The sequence below is a fragment of the Zootermopsis nevadensis genome, unplaced genomic scaffold (assembly GCF_977971745.1).
Source record: "Zootermopsis nevadensis isolate Lab colony 2312 unplaced genomic scaffold, Znev_1.0 Znev_ptg000020l, whole genome shotgun sequence".
NCBI lineage: Eukaryota > Metazoa > Arthropoda > Insecta > Blattodea > Termopsidae > Zootermopsis > Zootermopsis nevadensis.
Genome location: NW_028259152.1, coordinates 17,113,826 through 17,135,045, shown reverse-complemented (window position 1 = coordinate 17,135,045; position 21,220 = coordinate 17,113,826). Strand labels below are relative to the sequence as shown.

The following is a 21,220-nucleotide window of genomic DNA, read 5'->3' as shown; positions in this document are numbered from 1 at the left end:
TTTGCGCTGATGTTGCCTCTGAGGTTCATATGAGTATCAGATTCATTTTACTTGAAACAAAGACATTGGAAATTTGCCAGCGAAGCCTTGGCTTGTTGGAGCAAAAAAAGACGAAAAACCCATCAGGGTATCCGGCATGTAGGCCAAGATGAGAACTCGGGACCTCCCAAATACAAAGCAGGAGTCTTTACCACTCGACCACAATGTTCGGTAATGGTCTTCTTGCAAAGGCTGTTGAGGACCTGAGGAAAGTTGGTAAAGACCTTACCAAGCAAACGAACAAGATCTGATTGTGGTAGTGGGAGGACCAAGATACAGCCTTGTTAGAAATTATAATTCAGTATAAGAGGATGTAAACTCTGTTGAAGAGAGGACTTCTTCAATGGCTCTACGGTCCGTATTCGGCCCATGGCCGCCTCAATTCTCCTCTTCCATTCGGTCCTATTGTTAGGTCCGTCTGTCCGAGGCTTTGATCGAGGTTTCGAAACATCTTCCTTTTTACGGTGCAAGGTTGTTAGCCTTGCGACCAACCCCCAACCTGGAGGACCAGGGTACCTGTCTTAGTCTGACCTCTCCCCCTCGACCAATCTGCCTAGGGAGGCCCTACCAGTAGCTATGCTACCGCCAGCATAGCTCTTGAAGAGAGGACAGCTAGTACAAATATGGGATTTGTCAATATCTTCAGGAGGCACAACAAACCTTGGATGAATGAGAATGGTAGGAATGTATGTCTGCAGCTCGATCAGGCCCTTAAGGGGCATGTCGTACGTTGGTATAATTGACACTGCAATTTAACTTGACACACAGAGCATCTGTCTGTAGTAGTGAGCTTGTACAAAGCCCCCTTGGGTGAGGTTAGACACAATTTAAAATATGTGCAATCCATCTGAACTCTTTGCTAAGAACCTATAATCTGTCTCATACTGTAAACTTTGCAATAAGAACTCACATTGTTTCGTCTAAAGTATCTGATAATACGTTTATAAATAATACAAGACTGAGCTCATCTTTTGCACCTCTGATATTAATTGGACTGCCAGCCCATGATACAGTCTGTCACAAGTAAGAATATTGCTGTAGCAACTAATTCAATGCGTTCAAAACAGAATCGTAAAAATAATCAAACAATCAAGCACCTTCAGCTTCAACTAATGTGAATCTGTTTTTGTAACAGTGACACAGACTGTAAGTTTAACTTGTTCTTGTACGTTCCTAAAAACCCTTTGAAGCTTGTTTTCTAGGCAAAATATAGAATATATTCTGACCTTGTTTGTGTATTTCCATCAGACTGAATGTATTTCTTGCTATCATTAAACAGTTTTTGGTACTTATGGGTTATCGGGACACATCGCTTTAAAAATAGGTTAGGTTAGTTGTCATTTATTGAAATAAATTATAATAACTTTCAAGTATATGTCATATATCCACACACATTAACCTAACCTAATCTAACCTAACCTCTTTTTAAAGCGATGTGTCCCGATAACCCACAAGTACCCAATTTTTAAAATCCGACTTGAAACCAAAGGTATTTCCTAAGCTTATAAATCTTGAAGCATAAGAGTAAAATACCGGCCGTTGATATTTTTACTAATGATGCGTTACTGGCAGTGAAGTAAAGGGATAGGATTTTTTAAGTTATAAGTTTGAAGACTTTTTTGCAAACTATTTAGCCCTACCATATTAACTTATATTGAATAGCCTTGTGTTTATTAAACCATGTTGAAGTAGCTAAGTTGTTAAATATTTTTGCAGATAATCATGAGGCTCTGACGAAACTCAAGTTGCGTTGCACAGCCTGCTCTTCTAGCCTAACGTCGGTAGTGCTAAAAGGTCGCAATGTATTCCATCATCCTGTACTGAGAGTACTCATGTGTAAGGTATGTTTTTTTTGCCCATAACTGTGAATATGTAAAAGACAAACACGCGTTAAGCAATGAAATTTTCTCGAGTGATCAGCTACGTGATCATGGAATTGATGGGGCCAATTTATCGAGGAAATAAAAATTTCGCACACTTGAAGGATCACGTGGACCACGAACTTCCCGAGAAATAACGGTTCCCATCTCAAGCACGTCCACCATTTTATCCCAGTCTCCCACTTGGTGGAAGTGGCAACAGTGACATAAAGCTCAAGACTCTGCTTGTCTCTGGGAACAAAAGTCTAAACATTGCTAAATCTTTGCCGTCTATGATTCGGAGGTCACGTTGGAAGGCCTGGATTATGAGGCAGATCTTCTGTCATCAGTTTATTGAATATTTCGTGCTAGAAATAAAAAGTAAATATATATATACTATATATATTGTGCAGAGGAGAATCTCAATTTCAGGATTCTTTTCATTTTGGATAATGGCAGTGGTTATGTGATTGATTATGTGAGTTTATCAAAGAACATAAAATTGTAATATGCCTCCGTAAATGACACCAGTTATGCAATCGATGGACCAGGGTGTGATTTTTTCTTTGAATTTTAATATCATCATATTTCAGAATGGTTGTAGGAGTTGTATTATGGATTGCTGGGAAACATTTCCTTCTTAACCTTTAAACGACGGGTATCTAAATCGCAAAGTGGTAGCAGCTCACAGAATATTTTTTTTGCGGGTATTTGAATTTTTGTGCACGCTCTACGGAAAACTTTAATATTATCTAAAGTAACCATGATAAAATTACGAAATAAATGCCATTTTTATGCAAATGGAACAGAGAATACACGGTTTTTTTAAAAATGCAGTTAATATCTTAATTCCATTTCTGTTGTCTGTGAAGTGTAAGAAGCGAAGGATATCTAGGTATCTGTCTCGTCTTATCATGTCGACATGGTAGAAGCCATGGTTGTGAACTGCTGACCGCACAGAAAATTTTGTTTCCCTCTGCCTCAGTGGATACACATTCTTTTCACCCATCATGCCCATCGTGAGAAGCTTTGAATAGCAGGTTGACCTTGCCAGAACCCTCAAGAAAGTGATTCAATGATTGCAGCCCCTAAAAGAGACCAAAATACGTAGCCAAGTCTCCTTAGAGTGTTACAAGTATGTACGTTCCGCACAAGATAAAGGTTAAACATGTTGTGGATGACATATTACATTCTCCAGTTATAGACCTGTCTGTGGATGACTGGATGTTCTGGTCTTTATTAACCCCTATTTAATTATTATGGGCAGAAATTTCCCGCTTTAAAGAGATACGCTTCAAGTGGCAATTTTCTATTCCCATTTAACAATGGATAACAAGGACCTCCTGTATTTTACATAATGTTCGTGTCATAAGGGAATAATGTGAAGAGCGATGTGACTGACTGTTGGCTGTTGAGTTTGCTCTCGGAGCCATTTTTCCTAGGGTGAGAGAGGACCAGTGGGGAAGAGCGAGTAGTTGGATGTTCACTCAACACAAATGGTGTTGCATAACTGGTGCAGTCTCAGATGACAGCCATTGTAGACTCTTTTTGCTATGGATGATTTTCTTTTCTGGTGGCCCTACGTCAAGGATGTTGCTCATCGTATGATGGAGGCAGACGACCTCTGAAATTTTGGAAACTAATTCCACTCTCACATGGCTGATCACCCGAGACTAAATGATACTTCCTTCATGTGAAATTATCCTAAAGTAATTACCAGGTTTAAGACGTCAGAATATCTAATGACCTCATTGGCACTTTTAAGTGAAATAAAGTGCGTTCTTTAGTCGTGAAGACCGTGAAGTATATCGTTAGACACAAAACCTTTGGTAATTATTCGTTACTTGCAGACGACGCAGTTGCATATAATGTGGAGTTTTTGTTGGCGAAGTAACTGGCAAGAATATCTTACTTTATTATGCTTCTAAGGATTTTTCTTCTGAGTTCAGATGTTATGTAGTTATGCGCCAGTAGTGGTAATAGAAGGTTTCACATGTTTTTGGAGAAACATACTGCCTTCATGTTCGAAGTAGAAGTGATGAGAATGGATAAGCAGATCGTATTGGAAATTGTGGATGGAGGTCGGATTGCACGGGGAATGGTAATTGCCCTGTTACGGGAGAGAGAAGAGAATGGAAGAAGGTTCTTCATGCTGTACCACCCCCAGCTCCCAACTTTCTGTATTAATTATAAAATTAAGTCATGTAAGTCTTGAAAGTGTCACTACACATTTCATGTATGTTCACTTTGCTAAAAATGTGTTATATTCTTATAAATTTGCACCAGGGTCATAGAGTAAGATACTTTATGATATACGCAATGTACGTTAACCATGATGCAAATGTGAATTCAATTGAAAGTGGTGACAAATCAGAGTATAAAGTAACATATTATTGTTTTTAAGAAGTTCATGTTCCAGTGTAAAATATTTGTTTCTTTAGCAATGTATCAATTTCTATGGAGATGGGAATTTCTCTATGGACGAAGATGGTTCAGATAAATACTGCCGATGGTGTGGGCAAGGCGGAATGCTGTATTGCTGTTCAACTTGTTGCTGTGCTTTCTGCAAGGTATATGTGGTATAAATTTATGTTCGCAGTGGGTTAATCAAGGGGATCCTTTATCCTCAGTCATTTTTATTTTATTCTTTTAATATGCAATCAGGAAGGGCCAATAAAATGAGGAAGAGATGCAACTGAATGGCTTAAATTAGGTACTCATATATGCTGATGATGTTCATTTATTACATGAACATATAACTTCAAGAATATTACAGCATTTTTTTTTAGATGCTAGTAGGGAAATTGGTTGGAATTAAATGTAGGTAAAACTTAATTATGCCATGAAACTAAGTCTGGCAAGATCGTAATGTAATGTACTTAATTTGGAAATGCTTGCAAATTAAATAACAACAAGCAAAAATCATGTCAAACTTGAAATAAGCAGAAGAATAAATTCAGGAAATGCTTTTCAGTTTCAAAGTAGTTATTATTCTGTCTCCTTTTCAAAACACCAAAGCTCAATAGGATGAGAAAATAAAACATATATTTTGTTTTAAATATTCAGAAAGAAATTTGCACATATGTTCAAGAAATTTTTGCACATGTGTTTTGTACAGGTTGTTCAACTGAGCAAGAAACTTTACAACACGAAGAACAAAAAGATTTTTTTGCCAGCAGTCAGTCCTTGTCTTGTTGATATGATTCATGAGTCATTCTTGGAGTAGATAGTGAGCAGGCAAATGTCACATGGTCCACATCTGTTTGTCTCTCAGCCGTAATTTCTCTGTATTGAAATGAAATTTACAATTCAACACCAAATGTTCATAAACAAGTGCATTCGAAGATTTATTCGTGTTCTCCCAGAATCATAAATCCCTACAAATCTGTGAGCATTCAAGCTTGTGAAAAATTGGTGGACTGCAGGTACAGTTTATGATGAAAGGAGAGAGTCTAAGAGGAATGTGATGGCTGAACGAAAAGTTCAGGAAATTCAGATATCGTTAGAAATTGATCTGCACAAAGACATCTAGCAGAAAAATAAACTTATGATTCGCTGGCATCTGTATTCTCAAGCACAAGACTAATTTAATTCTGCTCTTATACACAGTAAACTTGTGGGAACACATTTGCTGTTCATAATCGATGAAGCATGGTTTTACATTAGTGGTCATGTCTGTATGCAAAATATAAATATATGGAGCGATACAAATCCCCATGCTGTTAGACATGTCATTACGTATTGAAAAAATAGCGATTTGGTGTGCTGTAAATGCACAGTTGATCATTGGCTTCGTTTGATTCCTTTATCCATCTGCATTCACTTCGTTTGTTTAGAAGCATACACTTTTAGACGATGGCTATCTTCTGGGCCATTGCGCTGCATAGTCTGGTAGAAGTTTACCGACGTTGCAGAGGTACTTGCTGCCTCCATCAACCATCAAATCCTGCATACACTTTTAGTCAGCCTGATGTGTTTTTAAGAAAGTTGTTTTTGTCCTCAATTTTTAGTGCTGGATTCCTGAAGTTCCAGGCTCCATTTTATCACATTTTAATTTTTTGCTCCTGAGGACCCATAAAAGACAACAAATGACAGGCATTACATGATTTGTCTTTTTTTATATTAAATTTTAAGGCATCATAAAAAATCCTTCCTTTAATGTTTTCATATACCTGTCAAATATACTGCTGTTCATTAATCTTCTAGTGCGGTAATCTGGATAACGCGAAGTTATAGACAAGAATTCTTAGTGACCAAGCAGTGGTTTAATTCTTCTGCTTATGTCAGCGTGGTCCAACTGGCGGCCCATGGGCCGGATCCGGCCTGCAAAAGTATTTGCTAATTTGTTACTCGTTAGTACAAACCTATTTATTTTCTTTGCTCTCATGGATTTGAAAAAATAATTGTGATTGTCATCTCGTCTGCTGCTTTACGTACAAATATCACGTCAGTATGTGAAAGAATGTCTTCTGTTTCATTGTTCAGCTATGTGTCGGGTATCGAAGGTACCAGTTATTCCAGTAACTAGCAACTAATAACTGGTTATTGGCAACTTAGCTACTTACTGCGGCTGTTGTCCATTGAAATATAAAGAGTGGTTGCAGTAAGTTCTGTTTTGCAGTTACCAGTTCCAGTTACTCGGTTAATGGCGGGTTCACGTTAATTCGAACTTGCATTCTAATTTCCCCAGAAAATGAGTTCAAATTAATGTAAACTGCAAACTTCTAGAATTCCAGTAACTGTGATTGAGCCTGTAAATGTTCTGATCATTCCAGTATCTGACTAGTGTGTTAGATTGTGGCTCGCTTGCAGTGGTCAAGTGAGGTATTGTTGAAAGTGGTCTGGGAAAATAAGATGTCAAGGTTTTCTAAAGTTTACCCTTGCCACTTAAGGTTTGTTGGCTTATGTTGTTCCCGTGAGCGCCTATGGAATATGACATCTGTAATATACAACAGTGCATAATTTTGGAATGTTCTTAAGAATGAAAACTGGTTGTATAAAGTTGGAAATCTAGTCTATTATGCAGTGAATATTTTCACTCTTATTTTCTGTTTGTAGAGATGCATCAAGCAGAATCTGAATCGTTCCATCCTTAAAGACATCGAGTCAGAGGACTGGCAGTGTTTTGTGTGCAATGGAAAGCCTCTTTGGGAACTGCGTGCCATCTGTGTGAATGCTCAGTCATATTCTATGAAGATGAGGTATGCATTGTATTTTTATGCTCTGGTTTTAAGTATAGGGTGTGTCTGAAACCTGAGGGTCACCATGAAGTAGCAGATCAGTACTAATGATACCACAGAAATATATCATTGAAAGAATCAATCAGAAGATGCTGTGACAGATTCCATTGTGTCAGGGTATATATTATTTATCCTGCGCAGATTAAATGTTTACTCCTAGGATGAGATGCCAGACTGTCAAAGGACATTTCAATTTAATCTCTGACTTATGTAATAGCAGAGTTTATTGTGTAAAGCAGTGGTCCCCAACCTTTTTGTGCCCTCGGGCACATTTGAGAGTTTATAAGATCGTGGTGGGCACCAACCAATTAACAAAGCAAAATTTTCTTTTCTCTGGACAAATAAGATATGGACACCAAATAATACACAAAACAACAAGACGTTTAATGATACAAGAAACCACGCAATCAAAAATACGTACTTTTATAAGTGAAATTATTATTACTCAAGTGGGAAGTTGGTGTGATGTTTGGCGCTGCATTTCATCGGCCAGTTTTTCAAATTTGGGAGTGTAGGATGATGTTGCTGCTTGCAAACAATCGTCAAGATGGGCGTCAGTAAGCCGAGATCTGCGCTTTGATTTTATAATGTTCATGGTTGAACGGCCTTCATTATTCAGTATAACCTCTTTCCGTAACAACGCGGGCACCCAAAAAAAAGTCTTGGCGGGCGCCAGCGGACACCGCGTTGGGGACCCCTGGTGTAAAGGTTGGTCCCTCCACTCTGGTGAAGTTGTGATTTCCAGTATGTGGAGAATACTAGGGCCCTTCTGTACTTCTGAGCTTCTAAGCTATGGTTCTCTCTGCCAGCTATAACATCATTGAGAGAGAAATCTCACATGTATCAACCTCAAAAAGGGATTCAGTCACATATATTGCTGAATAGAACTGAGTAAGAAGATGGCTGTCTTCTGGATTGTAATGCGATGTAGTCTGGTAGTGTGCCTTAATGGTGGAGGCAGCAAGGACCTCTTAAACATTGGTAAACTTCTACCAGACTACATGGCGCTACAACCCAGAAGAGCCATCTTCAGCCTCACCACTGTGAAAACCTCAGATCATAATTAGAGAACTGAGTAAGATTACAACTGAGACCATTTATCATCAGTATTATAAAATGAGTTGAAGATTCAAGGTTCTCATGACAAAGATGTTGACCGTGGTCATCTGGGTTGTGGTGCCGGGTGGTCTTGTAAGTGGTTAATAATGTTTTGGTGGAATGCATTCCCTCCAACCTTCAAGATGGAGTCAATACATTCTTTTGAACATTGATAACCACCTTCAGGACCACATGGCATCACAATCCATATGACCGTGATTGACTGTAAAATTGAAGTTTATAAGGCCAGAAAATGAATATAAATGCAGTATATGAAGACTTTACTTTTAACAACCAAATATAGCTCTGTGTGTTGGTATATGGGGTTTTCATTTGTTTTTGGACCACCTAGCCCACTGTCATGCTCCCGGCAGCTCTGCCTTCCCTCTGTTGCCTGGGCCGTTGCAAACACGGTGAAAGAAAACAAAATAAGCTGTGAGACAAACCTGCTTGTTCAAAGGAGATGTAGGAGATTTTTAAAATATCCCGTTGTGCTTCTAAATGTGCATTGCAGCATGAGAACTCAGGGTCATGTGTTGCAGGCCTGTTGGAGAAACACTGGATATTTCTTGAATATTTTCTTCAAGTTCATGTAATGTGTGGGGATTTCTTTTGTTCACTTTGTCTTTCAAGATACCTCACAAATGAAAATTCCATGGCATGAGGTCTAGAAAAGAAGCATGCTATAAGTGTTCACTAATAACTTTCTTGCCAGACACATCTCTCATTACAGCCGTGGAGTTACCAGTTGTGTGCGTCATTGACAAGTCCTGTTGAAAGTAACCATACCACTGTAGTCTTTCATTCTCTGTTAACTGTGAGAAAAACCTGTTAAAAATAAAATTAATATACCTTTGTAACTTAAGTATATCCATGGTCAGTTTTTTTTATTTTACACTAATTCCACACCAAACACCAACTTTTGGATTATGATGTCATGAAGAACTGTAGGGTTTTCAGGGGACTGGTATCAGTCATTATGTGTGTTCACGTGCATATTTAAATAAAACGACGCTTAATCAGTAAGAAGCAATAATTATGGGTCAAGTATATCTTCATTCACTGATTGGATAAGGCAGTTACAAAAATTTGTCCATGTATCTGGGTGCAATGAATACACCTGTATTGTTTTGTATGAGTGAAGTTTCACTAATTTTTTTAGGTGTTTATTTGTTGAGAAGACTGAAACATAAGTTTGCCGAGCTAGTTTTGCAAATGGTTTTCTTGATGAACGCTTCAACATTGCACCAACATTATCCCGTTTTTCTTCAGTCAGTACATGGCATTTTATTTTTACTTTCTTATCCAATGTCGAACCCATAGTTTTAATTTATTAACCGAACGTTGGATGGTACACCTTCTAGGAATATTAGCACCAGGGAATTTTTGTTGAAATTGTTTATGGCGTACACGAGCTGAATTGCTTTTCACATAACCGTTGTAGATGAAAATGTTTTGTTCTGCTAAATACTTATGTATAGTCGGTGCAGTAGTTTTTGGCCGGTGGAGAAGGTGGCGGACGGGCCTACTCTTGTGTACCTGCGGTGGCACGGTCAGCGTATTTCTTTTGTTTGGGCGTTCAGTCACACAAGCTTCTCGGCGCAGTTAGCATTATACTATCGCAAAAGAGACTCGCTCCTAGCCTTGACCTTGAAAATTTCACCGGCCAAAAAATACTGCGCCGACTATACCATCTTGAACACTGTTAAGAACCTGCACTTAGCGTGAACAGAATGCTCATATCTGATAAGGTCTGTTACCGGCAGCAGCATTCCGTTATATGTTTCGAATACAAAACAGCTGCTGTGTATATGTAAATGGTTATTAAAACTCCCTTTGTTTTTCCTTCTCCGTTTCTTTTACTACCATGGAACTCAGAAAGTTTGTAATTCTGTTTGTTAGATGTAGACAAGAAGAAAACCAGTGTAATATTAAACAGCTGAAAAAGAAACGGACTCAGTTAAAGCAGAAGTCACGTCTACTAAGTCAGAAGAATTTCAGCACTAAGAGCAGTTCTGATGATGATACAAGTTTGAATGAAATGCAGGTAACTTTTAAGGCAAATTATGACTTATATGATGGTAGGATGATTCGGGGGGGGGAAATGAATCATTTGGTTTCATGTTATAAGCTATGAGAGAGGAGCCATGAAGAACCCAGTGAGAATTTAATTTTATTTGGAAATTTGGTATGGTAAATATTTTGACAAAATTTGCTAGGTTTTCGGGTAACTGCAGGTTAGTTATCTTTTATTGTAGTATTCAGTGACTCCATATTCTCTGACACTTTATGTACAGATTTTGTAAGTCTTGCATTTTAATTGTGCTCTTGACACTAAATATAAAATCAAACCAAAGAAAAATGTGTATTACATGATCATAAATTGTTTAAAAGATGTATCAGAAACAGTGTGTGTGAGCACTCATGAACAAGTGGGGAAGGATTACAATTATTGTAGGCTGACCAGAAATATTAAATCTGTGCATGTCTTTTTTTTTTCGGTCTGTGTGTCTGTGTCCACTTCCCCCTCCCCCCAATAGAAAATCAGAATTTAAGTGGGAATGCAGATTTTCATTGTGGGTGGTATGAAGTGGCTGTCTTCTGGATTATAGCACTATATAGTCTGATAGAAGTTCACTGACTTTAAAGTGGTACTTGCATTAACTTGATCATCAGAAACTTGAAACCCGTACTGATACATGAAATGTAATTTGAATTTCTCATGAATATCAAAATAAATATATTGAGGGTGAATATTATGCTACTGAATAAGGTGATGACTTGAAGCACAGCACAGCGGAGATTGTTAAACTTACGCTTTGTATCAGTTGGCAGTCTTTGGCCCTGAATTTATTGACATGGGTGCAGAGTTTTTTTGTTACTAATACAATGATATATAGAGACTACTTTGAAGTTAGTGCTGTATTTTGATGGGATTTTTACTTAAACATTTCTGTATTTGTGTAGCCCTAGGGCATATGTGTATATATGTTACGATAGCTGCCCATAGTTCTTTATGATTCACCCCATAATCATGAATCTTAGCCCATAACCTGATATAATCTTACATTACCATTCATTTCCAGGAGTTATCCAGGAATAGACGTAAACAGAATTTTGGTAATTCACTATCTGAGTCAGAGGAATGTGAGAAGAAAGTAAAAAACGGCTCTGTTACTGAAAACAATGCGTCAGTTTCGGATATAGGAGCGAGCACAGACAGTGAAGAAGTTAGCTCTGGCGATTTCAAGAAAAGGAGAAACCGTAAAAAAAAGTCTAAGCGTGAACTTAGTAAGGTAGGGCGCAACTCTAGTGCTGCTGAGAAAAGAAGCAAGACAGAATCTAAACAAGGAAGTGAAATTGCCGACAAGAAGAAGCTACCGAAAGAGTTGGATGGAAAGAGTGCTAAATGGGCTTACGAGTGGCTTGAAGAACGTGCAAAAGAACTCATTTCTGTGGGTGAAGACCTCTCACATCGAGTGCAGAGATGTTTGGAGAAGAAAGTAAATTTAAAGACTATGACTAATCCTAAGAATGTTGATGATGTAGTTAACAGTTTGCAGTTGTTAATTAAACTTGCTGGAGAGAATCTGGAGCATATAGAGGGTTTCCTTGCTTTGAACTACAAGTATTGGGTTAACCGTGTGATAAGGCATAGCTCTAAAACAGGTACAGATGTAGCCGATAGTAATCAGCAGGGCAATGAAGACGGGAGGAGCGAAACTATTACAAAGCATAGTCAGAGCAAGGAGGATTTGAGTGGGGTTGGTGGGAGCGACACTGAACTGCTTTCAGTTCCTGAAAACGAACGCGGTGATAATGGGATTAAAAACGGAGAAACAGATGAAGACCAAAAAGGTGCTGGTACTTCCAAGAGTGTAGAAATGGAAGGGGAGAACTCTAGAAAAAGGAAATTACCAGAAGAAACGAGTGATAGTTCTGATATGGAACTGGTGCGTGGTGCTGAGATAGAGGGAGATTCACAAAAGTCAGTGGCAGGAGACAAAAAAAGAAAGAAGCTGGAAGATGGATTGGAAATGGAGGTAGATGTGTCTGTAGACACTGATGTTAAGAGTACAGTGAATGACATCCAGAGCGAATGTGCTGTGAAGATGTCAAGTGAACCAGAAATTGACATGGAATTGGAAGATATATTAGAGGGAAAAACAATTAAAGACGCCAGTACAGATGTAACGGAGGATGGTGGAGATGCAGAGACTGAGAAAGCCAATGACATGAATGAGAGTTTTCTTGATATTTCATCACAGAATGAAGAGGTCATTGTTCCCGAGAAGCATGCTGAATGCAGTTCATCGCACGAAACTGCTGATGAAACGTCTCAGTCTGAAACGAACTATACTGGAAGTGGTGATACTGTGCATGAGATAGATGAAAAGTCTGAAAAGAGTTTTGAAAGTTTATCCACCGTACATGTTCAACGACACGAGCAGGACTTGCCAACACGTGAAGTTTCAGGCATTGTGAATGATCCAGAAAAAACTGCTATGTGTGTAGAAGATACCTTACAAGAAAATCAACCCAAAAAGTTGGATGAAGAGCAGGATTGTGCAAAAATAAATGTTGAAAGTGAAGCAAAGCGTGAGGACAGTGAAGATGCCCCAGTAGACGAGGTCAGTAATAATAAAGAGAATGAGGTGGTAAGTGAAAATGACAGTAACGGTAATGACGCATCAATGGATTTCCTGTTTGAAAATGAATGCGACAAAAGTCAGGGTGATGAGGTTGAAGGTAATGTGAATAATGATGAAATAGAGTCTGTTGAATCTTTAGCAGCTTATTTGAAGGCCACTATGAAGAGACCTCCAGAAGAAAGTAATAAAACTGAGGTATCTGATGGTTTGGGAAAGGATACCATAGCTGAAGTTCACTGTGCTCTTATGGAAGGTTCTGAAGAAGATAGAGAAGACTTTGAAGTACAAAACCATAAAACAGGAAGTGATAAAAGTGATGTTGAAGAAAATAAAATGGATACATCTGAAGAACCAGGAAAGTGCACCAAAGAGATAGATGAGAAAAAGAAATTGGAATGTGACTATGAAGAAGTTGAAACCAGTGGTATACGTAAATTGGAAGTGAATGATGATATGTCAGAATGTGAAGGAAAAGAAAATGTTGCTGGGAAGATTAAAGCAGAAGTGAATGAAGATACCACAGAAGATAAGGATAATGTGGAGGAAAAGACTGTGGATTCTTTGAATTACACAGAAGATTGTATAAAGGCCCAGCAAGCTCTTCTTGAATACTCAACAGATGATGAAGACAGTTGCGCAGAGGAACCGCTTAAAAAGATAAAGGAACGGTTAAAGAAAGCAAAGGAAAATGAAGTTGCCGTCTGTAAAGATACAAAACCTGCAAAAAAGCAGCGCTCTGGTCCAAAATCTCGAACACGCAAGGGCAAGGAAAGTACTTCTGCTGCGTCGGCATCTTCAGTATCCGATGTTGATTCATCGTGTTCCGTGCGAAGGCAAGACATTAAAGCGGATGGTGGTAGGGGGAAGAAGTTTAGATTGAAGGACACAGAAGCATATAAGCAAGGTGGGAAGTTAGGGTGGAAGTGTACAGTACTTGTGGAGCGTCTGCTTGATGAAGTATTCCAGAAATATTATGAGCAGTACTACAGTGATGGGGAAAATGAATGTGAGAAGAAGGCCAAGGATGATAAAGAAATTGACAGGTAAGATTACTTTGAGTGTATGGGCTCTGGGCACTTCAGCTCTCAGCATGTATACTGCAGTTAAAAAAGAGTTGATTTATTTAAATGTAGATTATTTCATATAAATGAATAATTTTTTACATTGATTTGATTAATTAATTAAATGGTGATTTGGTGATTGTGTTGACTGCGTTTCTTCACTGCATTTATTCATGGTTTGTGAAATCCAGAATTACCTTCAAAATACGTGTGGTTTTCAAATTTTTAAGTGTCTTATAATACTGTTTGAATTTAATTTATTTTGATCCTGGCTGTACAATTTCAGACAGAAAAGTGTGGTTGGAAGGAAGAGAACGAAAAACAGGAATAACTCGAGAGTCACAAAGGGATTTTGATTGCAGACTTTCCTCGCTTTTCCATTTTAGATTGGGTGTAAAAGCTTGAGTATAAAATATGTAGGACTTTATATATTCGTATATACATTCCGGGGGTCCAAACGTTAGTCATGCTGATTGTAGGATATTGAATAACTCATAAAGGTCAGAACGTACAGATGAGTACAGTTTAAAACATTAATTTTCACAGATGATAAAGGTCTAACTTAAAATTGTTTAAATGTTACACTAAATACACTGCTATACACCACTATACTTTTCGCATACTGTTGTATTTAATGCAGATTGTTTTCATTGAATTGTGCAGCTAGTTTGAAACTTTGAACTGTTTGTGTAGGTATTCATTTCTTATAGATGTTTATGATATTAGCATATTTATAAAACTTGTCATGGACCACCACCTGTCTCATCCAAGACTCTCCTGAGGTTTTTAAATGTGGCTAAACATATTGAAACATAGAAGTATTCAGGCAGTTTGTATGGGGTTTGTCATGGACATTTCAAGTTGTAATATTTCCATAAATGTATTGCTGCAGCATATTTTAAAATACGATTGTAAGCTTTATGTTTGACTTTGTTTGCCATATATATTTATGAGGGGCAGTCAGAACGTTCCCGGAATTGTGGTATAGCACTGTAATGGTAGGACATATGGCAACGCTTACCTAATCACCTTCAAAGTAGTACCCTTGCGCACGCGCACACTTGCTCCGTCGATCCTACCATTGTTGGAAGCACTGGCGGAAGGCTTCGTTTGGAATATTCCGGAGTTCGGCCGTCACATTCGATTTGATGCCCTCCATGGTTGCGAAACGCGTCCCCTTGAGGCCCATTTTCAGCCAGAAGTCACGTGGAGCGAGATCTGGAGAGTATGGTGGTTGGGTGATGGTGGGAATGATTTTCTCGGTGAGGAATTGCTGCACAACCAGCGATGTGTCGAATGCGACTACCATTACAGTGCTATACCACTATTCCGGGAACTTTTGACTGCCCCTCGTATATCATACTACTCTTACATATTGAGTTTCATTTAAGAAATGAGCACAAATTCACTTTTTTATTGAAATGGAGAGGACTCCATAGGTTAACATCATGATTTATCTTATGTTACAGAACATGTGGTCATAATGTTAGGCTTCTAACCTAAATGTTTGATATAGCAACAGAACATTTGTAAATCAAGGAGTTAGAATGACATTATGTAGTGTGCTAACCCTTTAAAGCCCATTTGCAATCATATGTACCACCTGCTGTAATAATCATTAATTCTGAATTTAATGTTTGTGAGTTTTGTATGATTTTTGGGGATTACTTATTTAAACAGCATTAGCCATTTGATCTTTGTAATGGGGAAATGTGTTTTCTTTGGGTTAAAGACTGACTTAAATGTTACTTGGGCGAGATCTGACTTCAAAGGGTTAAGCACAGTCTATATTTGCATCACTACAGAAGTTAAACAGTTTATTTAAGATTTTAAACTTTCAAGCAAGTGATTACACTAAAATTCTCTGTGACAGGCAGCTGCATCGAAGTTGAGTTAAGGACCAGTGTTTTGGACACTTCTGTGCCATGTGTGGTGAGACATAGCAGAGGTTTCGGAATGTTGATTTTTGCCGTACTTTGACGTGGCTCATTGCCTGAAAGGATTTTAGTGAAAGTTTCTTATTCATTACATGTATACTATTATTTTGGAGTTTTAGCACTAGACAGTCCAGTCTCTTTAATATCCGTGTAGTCTATATTCTTGTGTTTGCATTTGTAGTTTACTTAATTGCTGTGCTAATAAAGACATACACAAGACACCAGCTAAGTGTCTTGTTTTTGAAGTTACGGAAAGCATAATATATGGCATGGCTTAATGCTGGAAGTCAGCTTTAAAAGTAATTGGTGACTTAAATGTATTGAACAGTTGTGAAAAATAGTTATCAGACTATTGTACTGCATTGAGCAATGTGTACGATAATTCATTGTGAATGGCTGAAGATGGCTGTCTTGTGGGTTGTAGTGCCGTGTAGCTGGCAGAAGATTACTGATGTCTTATCAGCCTGGTGATGGAGGCAGCAAGAACCTCTGAAATGTTGGTGAACTTGTACCAGACTACACGGTGCCAGAAGACCATCTTTGGACTCACCACCGTGAAAACCTCAAATCCTACTCTGTTCAGAATGGCTATGACTAGTGGTTTTGTGAAGTTATTAATTTGTTGTTTATGTAAATTTTATGTTCCCATGTGTAGTTTGTACAAGGAGGTCCTTTGATTATGATGCCAGTTTTAATTTAAAAATACATCATATATAACTGATGAATATGCATGCGATGTAAAATTAGATGCTGGTAGCAGAATATATTTAATTTTCTGTTGTCATAGGACCTTCTTTTGAAATGTTTGCAATTTGTGTGTACAAAATTGTAATTATATATAAATATGTTTGGATTGGTGAGTGGGATTACTGATTATTGCTTAAATGTTTTTTTTTATTGAGTGTGTGTACTGTGATACACTATTTTTCCTTAAATTAGTAGAGCTTACCTTATTTGCTTTTGTCCTGCTTTTGGTTTAGGTAGTGGTTGACTCATGTGGGATGTCTGGTTTAGAAACATGTATAGTAAAATCTTATTCTCTTATACTTTATGCATGGCTTGATGTGGGTCTGTGGATATTCTAAAGGTGTGATATTGTCAGTATTCCTACAAACTTTAAAGGTGTGGCTTTCAAAGTGTAAGATACAGAATTTGGTAGCTCGCACACGTCAAGTGTTATGTTTCTCTTTACACATTCTTGTTCATGTTAAGTACCTCTCTCTTTTACTCTTTTTCAATAATACAGTTTTATCTTTAATATTTTAAACATGTCTACTGATGAGGTTATGCAATTTGTCCTTTGTGAATCGTAATTGTGAAGTGCGCGTGACTACTGTCACATGCGCACTGTACGCCGACATCACTTCTGAAATGCCTGTGTGATACAGAATATACAGCGTAGGATTGTCCTCCTTGCTCCCCTTGCCGAGACAGATTATTTTAAATTTCAAATTTAGGCTTTCAGTCTTGGAAATACTGTTCTGATCAGTTTTGTTATGGTGGCAGTGTTTGTGCATGGTTGTAGATTTCATTGAAGTCTGAGGCACTGTCTTTCCTCCAGTACTTTCAGATATGTGTAATGTTTAGTGTAAATTATAAATGAATAATTACAGTTTTGTGATATTATGTGCATAATTTCCATTACTGTAGGTTTCTGCTACATGCACACGTTTTGTACCTAACCTCGGATATTTGTGTCATTGCCATGTTTATAATTTTTATGTCTGTAATTTATCTTCATACCATATTTAATATGTATAACCAGAGTGGTTCATTAGTTATACCTAAAGTGTTTTGCCATATTGATTTTTAACATTCTTCAAAGACCTGTCGTCACCCACAGTTTCGGTACTGTACGTCAAGTAATATTGTGTTGTTTTCCCTTCAGACGTTTGCATTTGTCATGTTGGAATTTCATATTTATTTCAGGTTGAAAAAATCTATCAGTTGTTCGAAAGGTTATTGCAGGGCCTTCGCATGTGCAAGCACCTGCACAGACGTGATAGTGCCTGTGTTCCTTGTAAAATTATGGACGCAGGAAGGAGGTGGATAACGGTTTATGTGAATTTACAGCATTGCAGGATTCAAGTTTTCTGTGTAAACATTGATTTGAAAAGGGATTTTGTAAATGGGTGTTTTGCTTATTTCTAGTGACTTCAGCATGAAATGTCCTTGATTTGTATAATGTATTGCAAGTACAGTAGAGCGCAGACTATCCGTTTTATGGGGATACTAATGTACAAGTAGGCATAACTTTGCTAGTGAAGTACTGTAGATTTGTGTTGGAACATGACCCTTCTAAGTTATTTCTGCCATCTTGTCATAGAACAGAGTTGCTCCAATGTTGTCAGCATTGAGTTGTTTACCTTTTATTTGTAACTCTGTTATACCATGCCTATCTTTAAAGAAGAAAATTTAAATGTTCCAGGAATCTGTCATTTCTTGAAAAATTATTTTGCCTTATTCATAATTATTGGAGTTCCTTCTGCTTCTTGTTGGAGGAAGTCCTTTATCATGACAGAATCAAGTTGCTCATTTGTCACACCTTCCATAAATTTTCTTTGAGAAACTCCAGCAAATTTCCTACACTTTAATTCAAAATTTCAAATCTTGTCCTGATTTTTTTACAATATCCTGCACAGTTTGTTGCCAAATTCCAAATGTATTGGCTAGGTATTTAACACTTTGTCCTTGCTTGTGTCCATTCATAATTTTACTTTTCTTGTCGATCATTAAAACAATTTGTTTTCTCAGCGTTTTGTATATGCATAAAACAACTCAGAGTAGTAGGATTTGAGGTTCTCATTGCAGTGAGTATGAAGATACCTGTCTTCTAGGGTTATAACACTGTGTAGTCTGGTAGAACCAGTGTTTCAGAGGTCCTTGCTGCCTCCATCGTCAGGGCAATGTGGCCTCAACACAGTCTGACACAACACTGGGGATGTGTATTATATGACTGGTCACTAAATCTGACATTAGGTTAGGTTGTTATGACAATACACACAAATTGACTACCAAGAATGCTAATCAGTATTACTGCATCGATAAGCATTTGCCAAAAGATGACGATGTGTGCTGTTCATTGTAAAATTTAAGTGGAGTGATGAGTCAATTTGAACTCGATGTAAGACTGTTGTGAGTAGTTGATAAAAATACAATTACATATTGGAGACAATCTGAGAACACAGATAATCAGTGATCTTCTGTATAATTTTCTGATATCTTAACACTTGTGCACTGAATACAACTTTACGATATTATGTAGCCTTTTTTAGTTCACTTTCGTTATTTTGTAAGGATATAAGTGTTTCTGGTATGATGTTTATTTGTGTACCTTGCATTGTTTGAACCACTTGATATATTTTTATGAAACTTGGTATGTGCATAATGTTGCTAGAGGTCACCCACCTCTGTAGTATAATTTTCTGCTATCACTTATATTGAGGTGAAAGTGCACCACTTACTGGGGTAATACTTGTAGGATGAAATATATTTAGCATTCAGTTTGACAGTGATAAGCAGTGAACCATTGTGGTTAGGCATCTGAAGTTTTGTATGGAGACCACAATGATAGAATTTGTACTAGTGGAAATTTTGCATACAAGCGGTATATTGAATAATGTAATTATTACTTTATAGATTAGAACATTTGAAGGAATGTGGATGTCACATCATATGTCAGGTAGGTGTTGTAAGATCCACATGGATTGAAATATATGTTTCTGAACATTCATTAAATCTTCTTGCGTCTTATTTTGCCCTCAAAATGTGGTCCTTTCTGGAACTTCCTTGTATTAGTAGTTACAGCACCTAACTGGTTTCAGTAGTGACTTCTGTTTCTTTAGAAAACTTTTCAGTGGCTGTTTAATGTCTCCATCTAAAAGAAATTTGCTATATGTATCTTTATCATTGTCCACAGTTTGGTCAACTTAAAGTCATTGAAGAAAGTTAGAACAAAGAAATGTGACATGGATGAAAGTGATACAGAAGATTCTGATACAAAAGGCAAGAGAAGGGCAAAGAAAAAGATTGGGAAATCTAAAACGAAAGAAGAGCAGAAGTTGATCGATTTCTTCAATCAAATGGATGATGATGGTAAAACGTGCATAAAGCACTGTAATTTACGATACTTGTGTAATAGCCTCTCCCCCTTTTTTTTTTGCCCCTTTTCCCCTTAGAGCATGAAAGTGGTCATATAAGAATGAAGTATATCGTTAATGGAATTTTAAAGTATTTACAGATATATTTCTTTTGCAGAATGATAAGTCTCATTTTAAACTGTACCATGTATTTATTGTATTTTCCAAACATCATACTCGCACAAGTGCTCGGTTATATGCGTAATCTTCATTGCTCTCACAGTGACTCTGCTTCTTTAATTTACGTTGTAACGCAGTTGTATGATGCCTTTGTAACGAATGTCATGCCTGCTTTGTCCCTGTTGTATTTAATGCGCTCTGAAGGTGGTAGTTGTGAGTTTTACAAACTTGAAACATGGGTGTTAACATTGTTATTATTTTCATTCCCTTTGTGGTGATAGAGAAATTGATATAGATGGATAACGGTGTGTGCTGAAGGCTGCTGCAACGACTGTTAATGAGGACATGTGCAAATGAAGATACGCACCAGAGTTGCCCCGAGACAGTTTAAGCATATTGTTTTGAAACATCTCTGCTGACTCTTATCACTACAAAGGCTGGCAGTCAATCTATGGGGATGTTGAGGGGAGATGAAGGGAGACTAGTGTAAACAGCAGGAAGTTAACGACCGGTACATAAAAAGAATTTTAATACAAAGTTAATCAAATGTCATTTGTATCATAGAACTTGAACTGTACAGCATTCCAGTGGGAAAGGAAGACTGCAGCAGAGACGTTGATAGCGATAGGGTCGGGAGAGGCTGTTACATTGTGAAAATAATCTTCTGTTTCATCATCTTCAGTTGATTGGATCAGTTATGGGAAGGCAAATACACAATTATTTATTATATTTTCATAACTGCCCTCATTGTACTGATTTCTTCTTCCTGAACAGTACACACACGACATTGTACTATTATGAATGTGCCCAGTCTGTCAATCCCCCACCCCACCCCACCTTGTCCAGGTGCAATTTTCAACAGGATGCTTTGAATCGTGCAAATGAATGCTGTCATTCTCTGCTGATGAAGGTATGTTGTGCACAGCAAGGAAAGCTAAGAAGTTCATCTGAAACTCTGGGCTTACACAGATCATGTGTTATTGATACTTGGCACGGTTTCCCTTTTCCCCTCTATCTCGGTTGATATTTACCGAATGGTAACATTTTAAACTTTATTCTTGTGGCACTCTTTATC

At 37.7% G+C, this 21,220-nt stretch overlaps 1 protein-coding gene across 5 annotated transcripts in view; it reads left to right on the top strand.

The window, feature by feature from the left end:
* XNP (ATRX chromatin remodeler XNP) overlaps positions 1-21,220 on the top strand; it is a 190,136-nt gene that overhangs the window by 125,874 nt on the left and 43,042 nt on the right. For all 5 annotated transcript variants that reach the window (XM_087352021.1, XM_022071000.2, XM_022070999.2 and 2 more), the window contains 6 exons: positions 1,756-1,880; positions 4,340-4,468; positions 6,957-7,099; positions 10,139-10,283; positions 11,323-13,931; positions 19,806-19,981. In XM_087352021.1, coding sequence (XP_087208147.1) covers positions 1,756-1,880; positions 4,340-4,468; positions 6,957-7,099; positions 10,139-10,283; positions 11,323-13,931; positions 19,806-19,981 — 3,327 coding nt within the window. The remainder of the gene's footprint in view (positions 1-1,755; positions 1,881-4,339; positions 4,469-6,956; positions 7,100-10,138; positions 10,284-11,322; positions 13,932-19,805; positions 19,982-21,220) is intronic.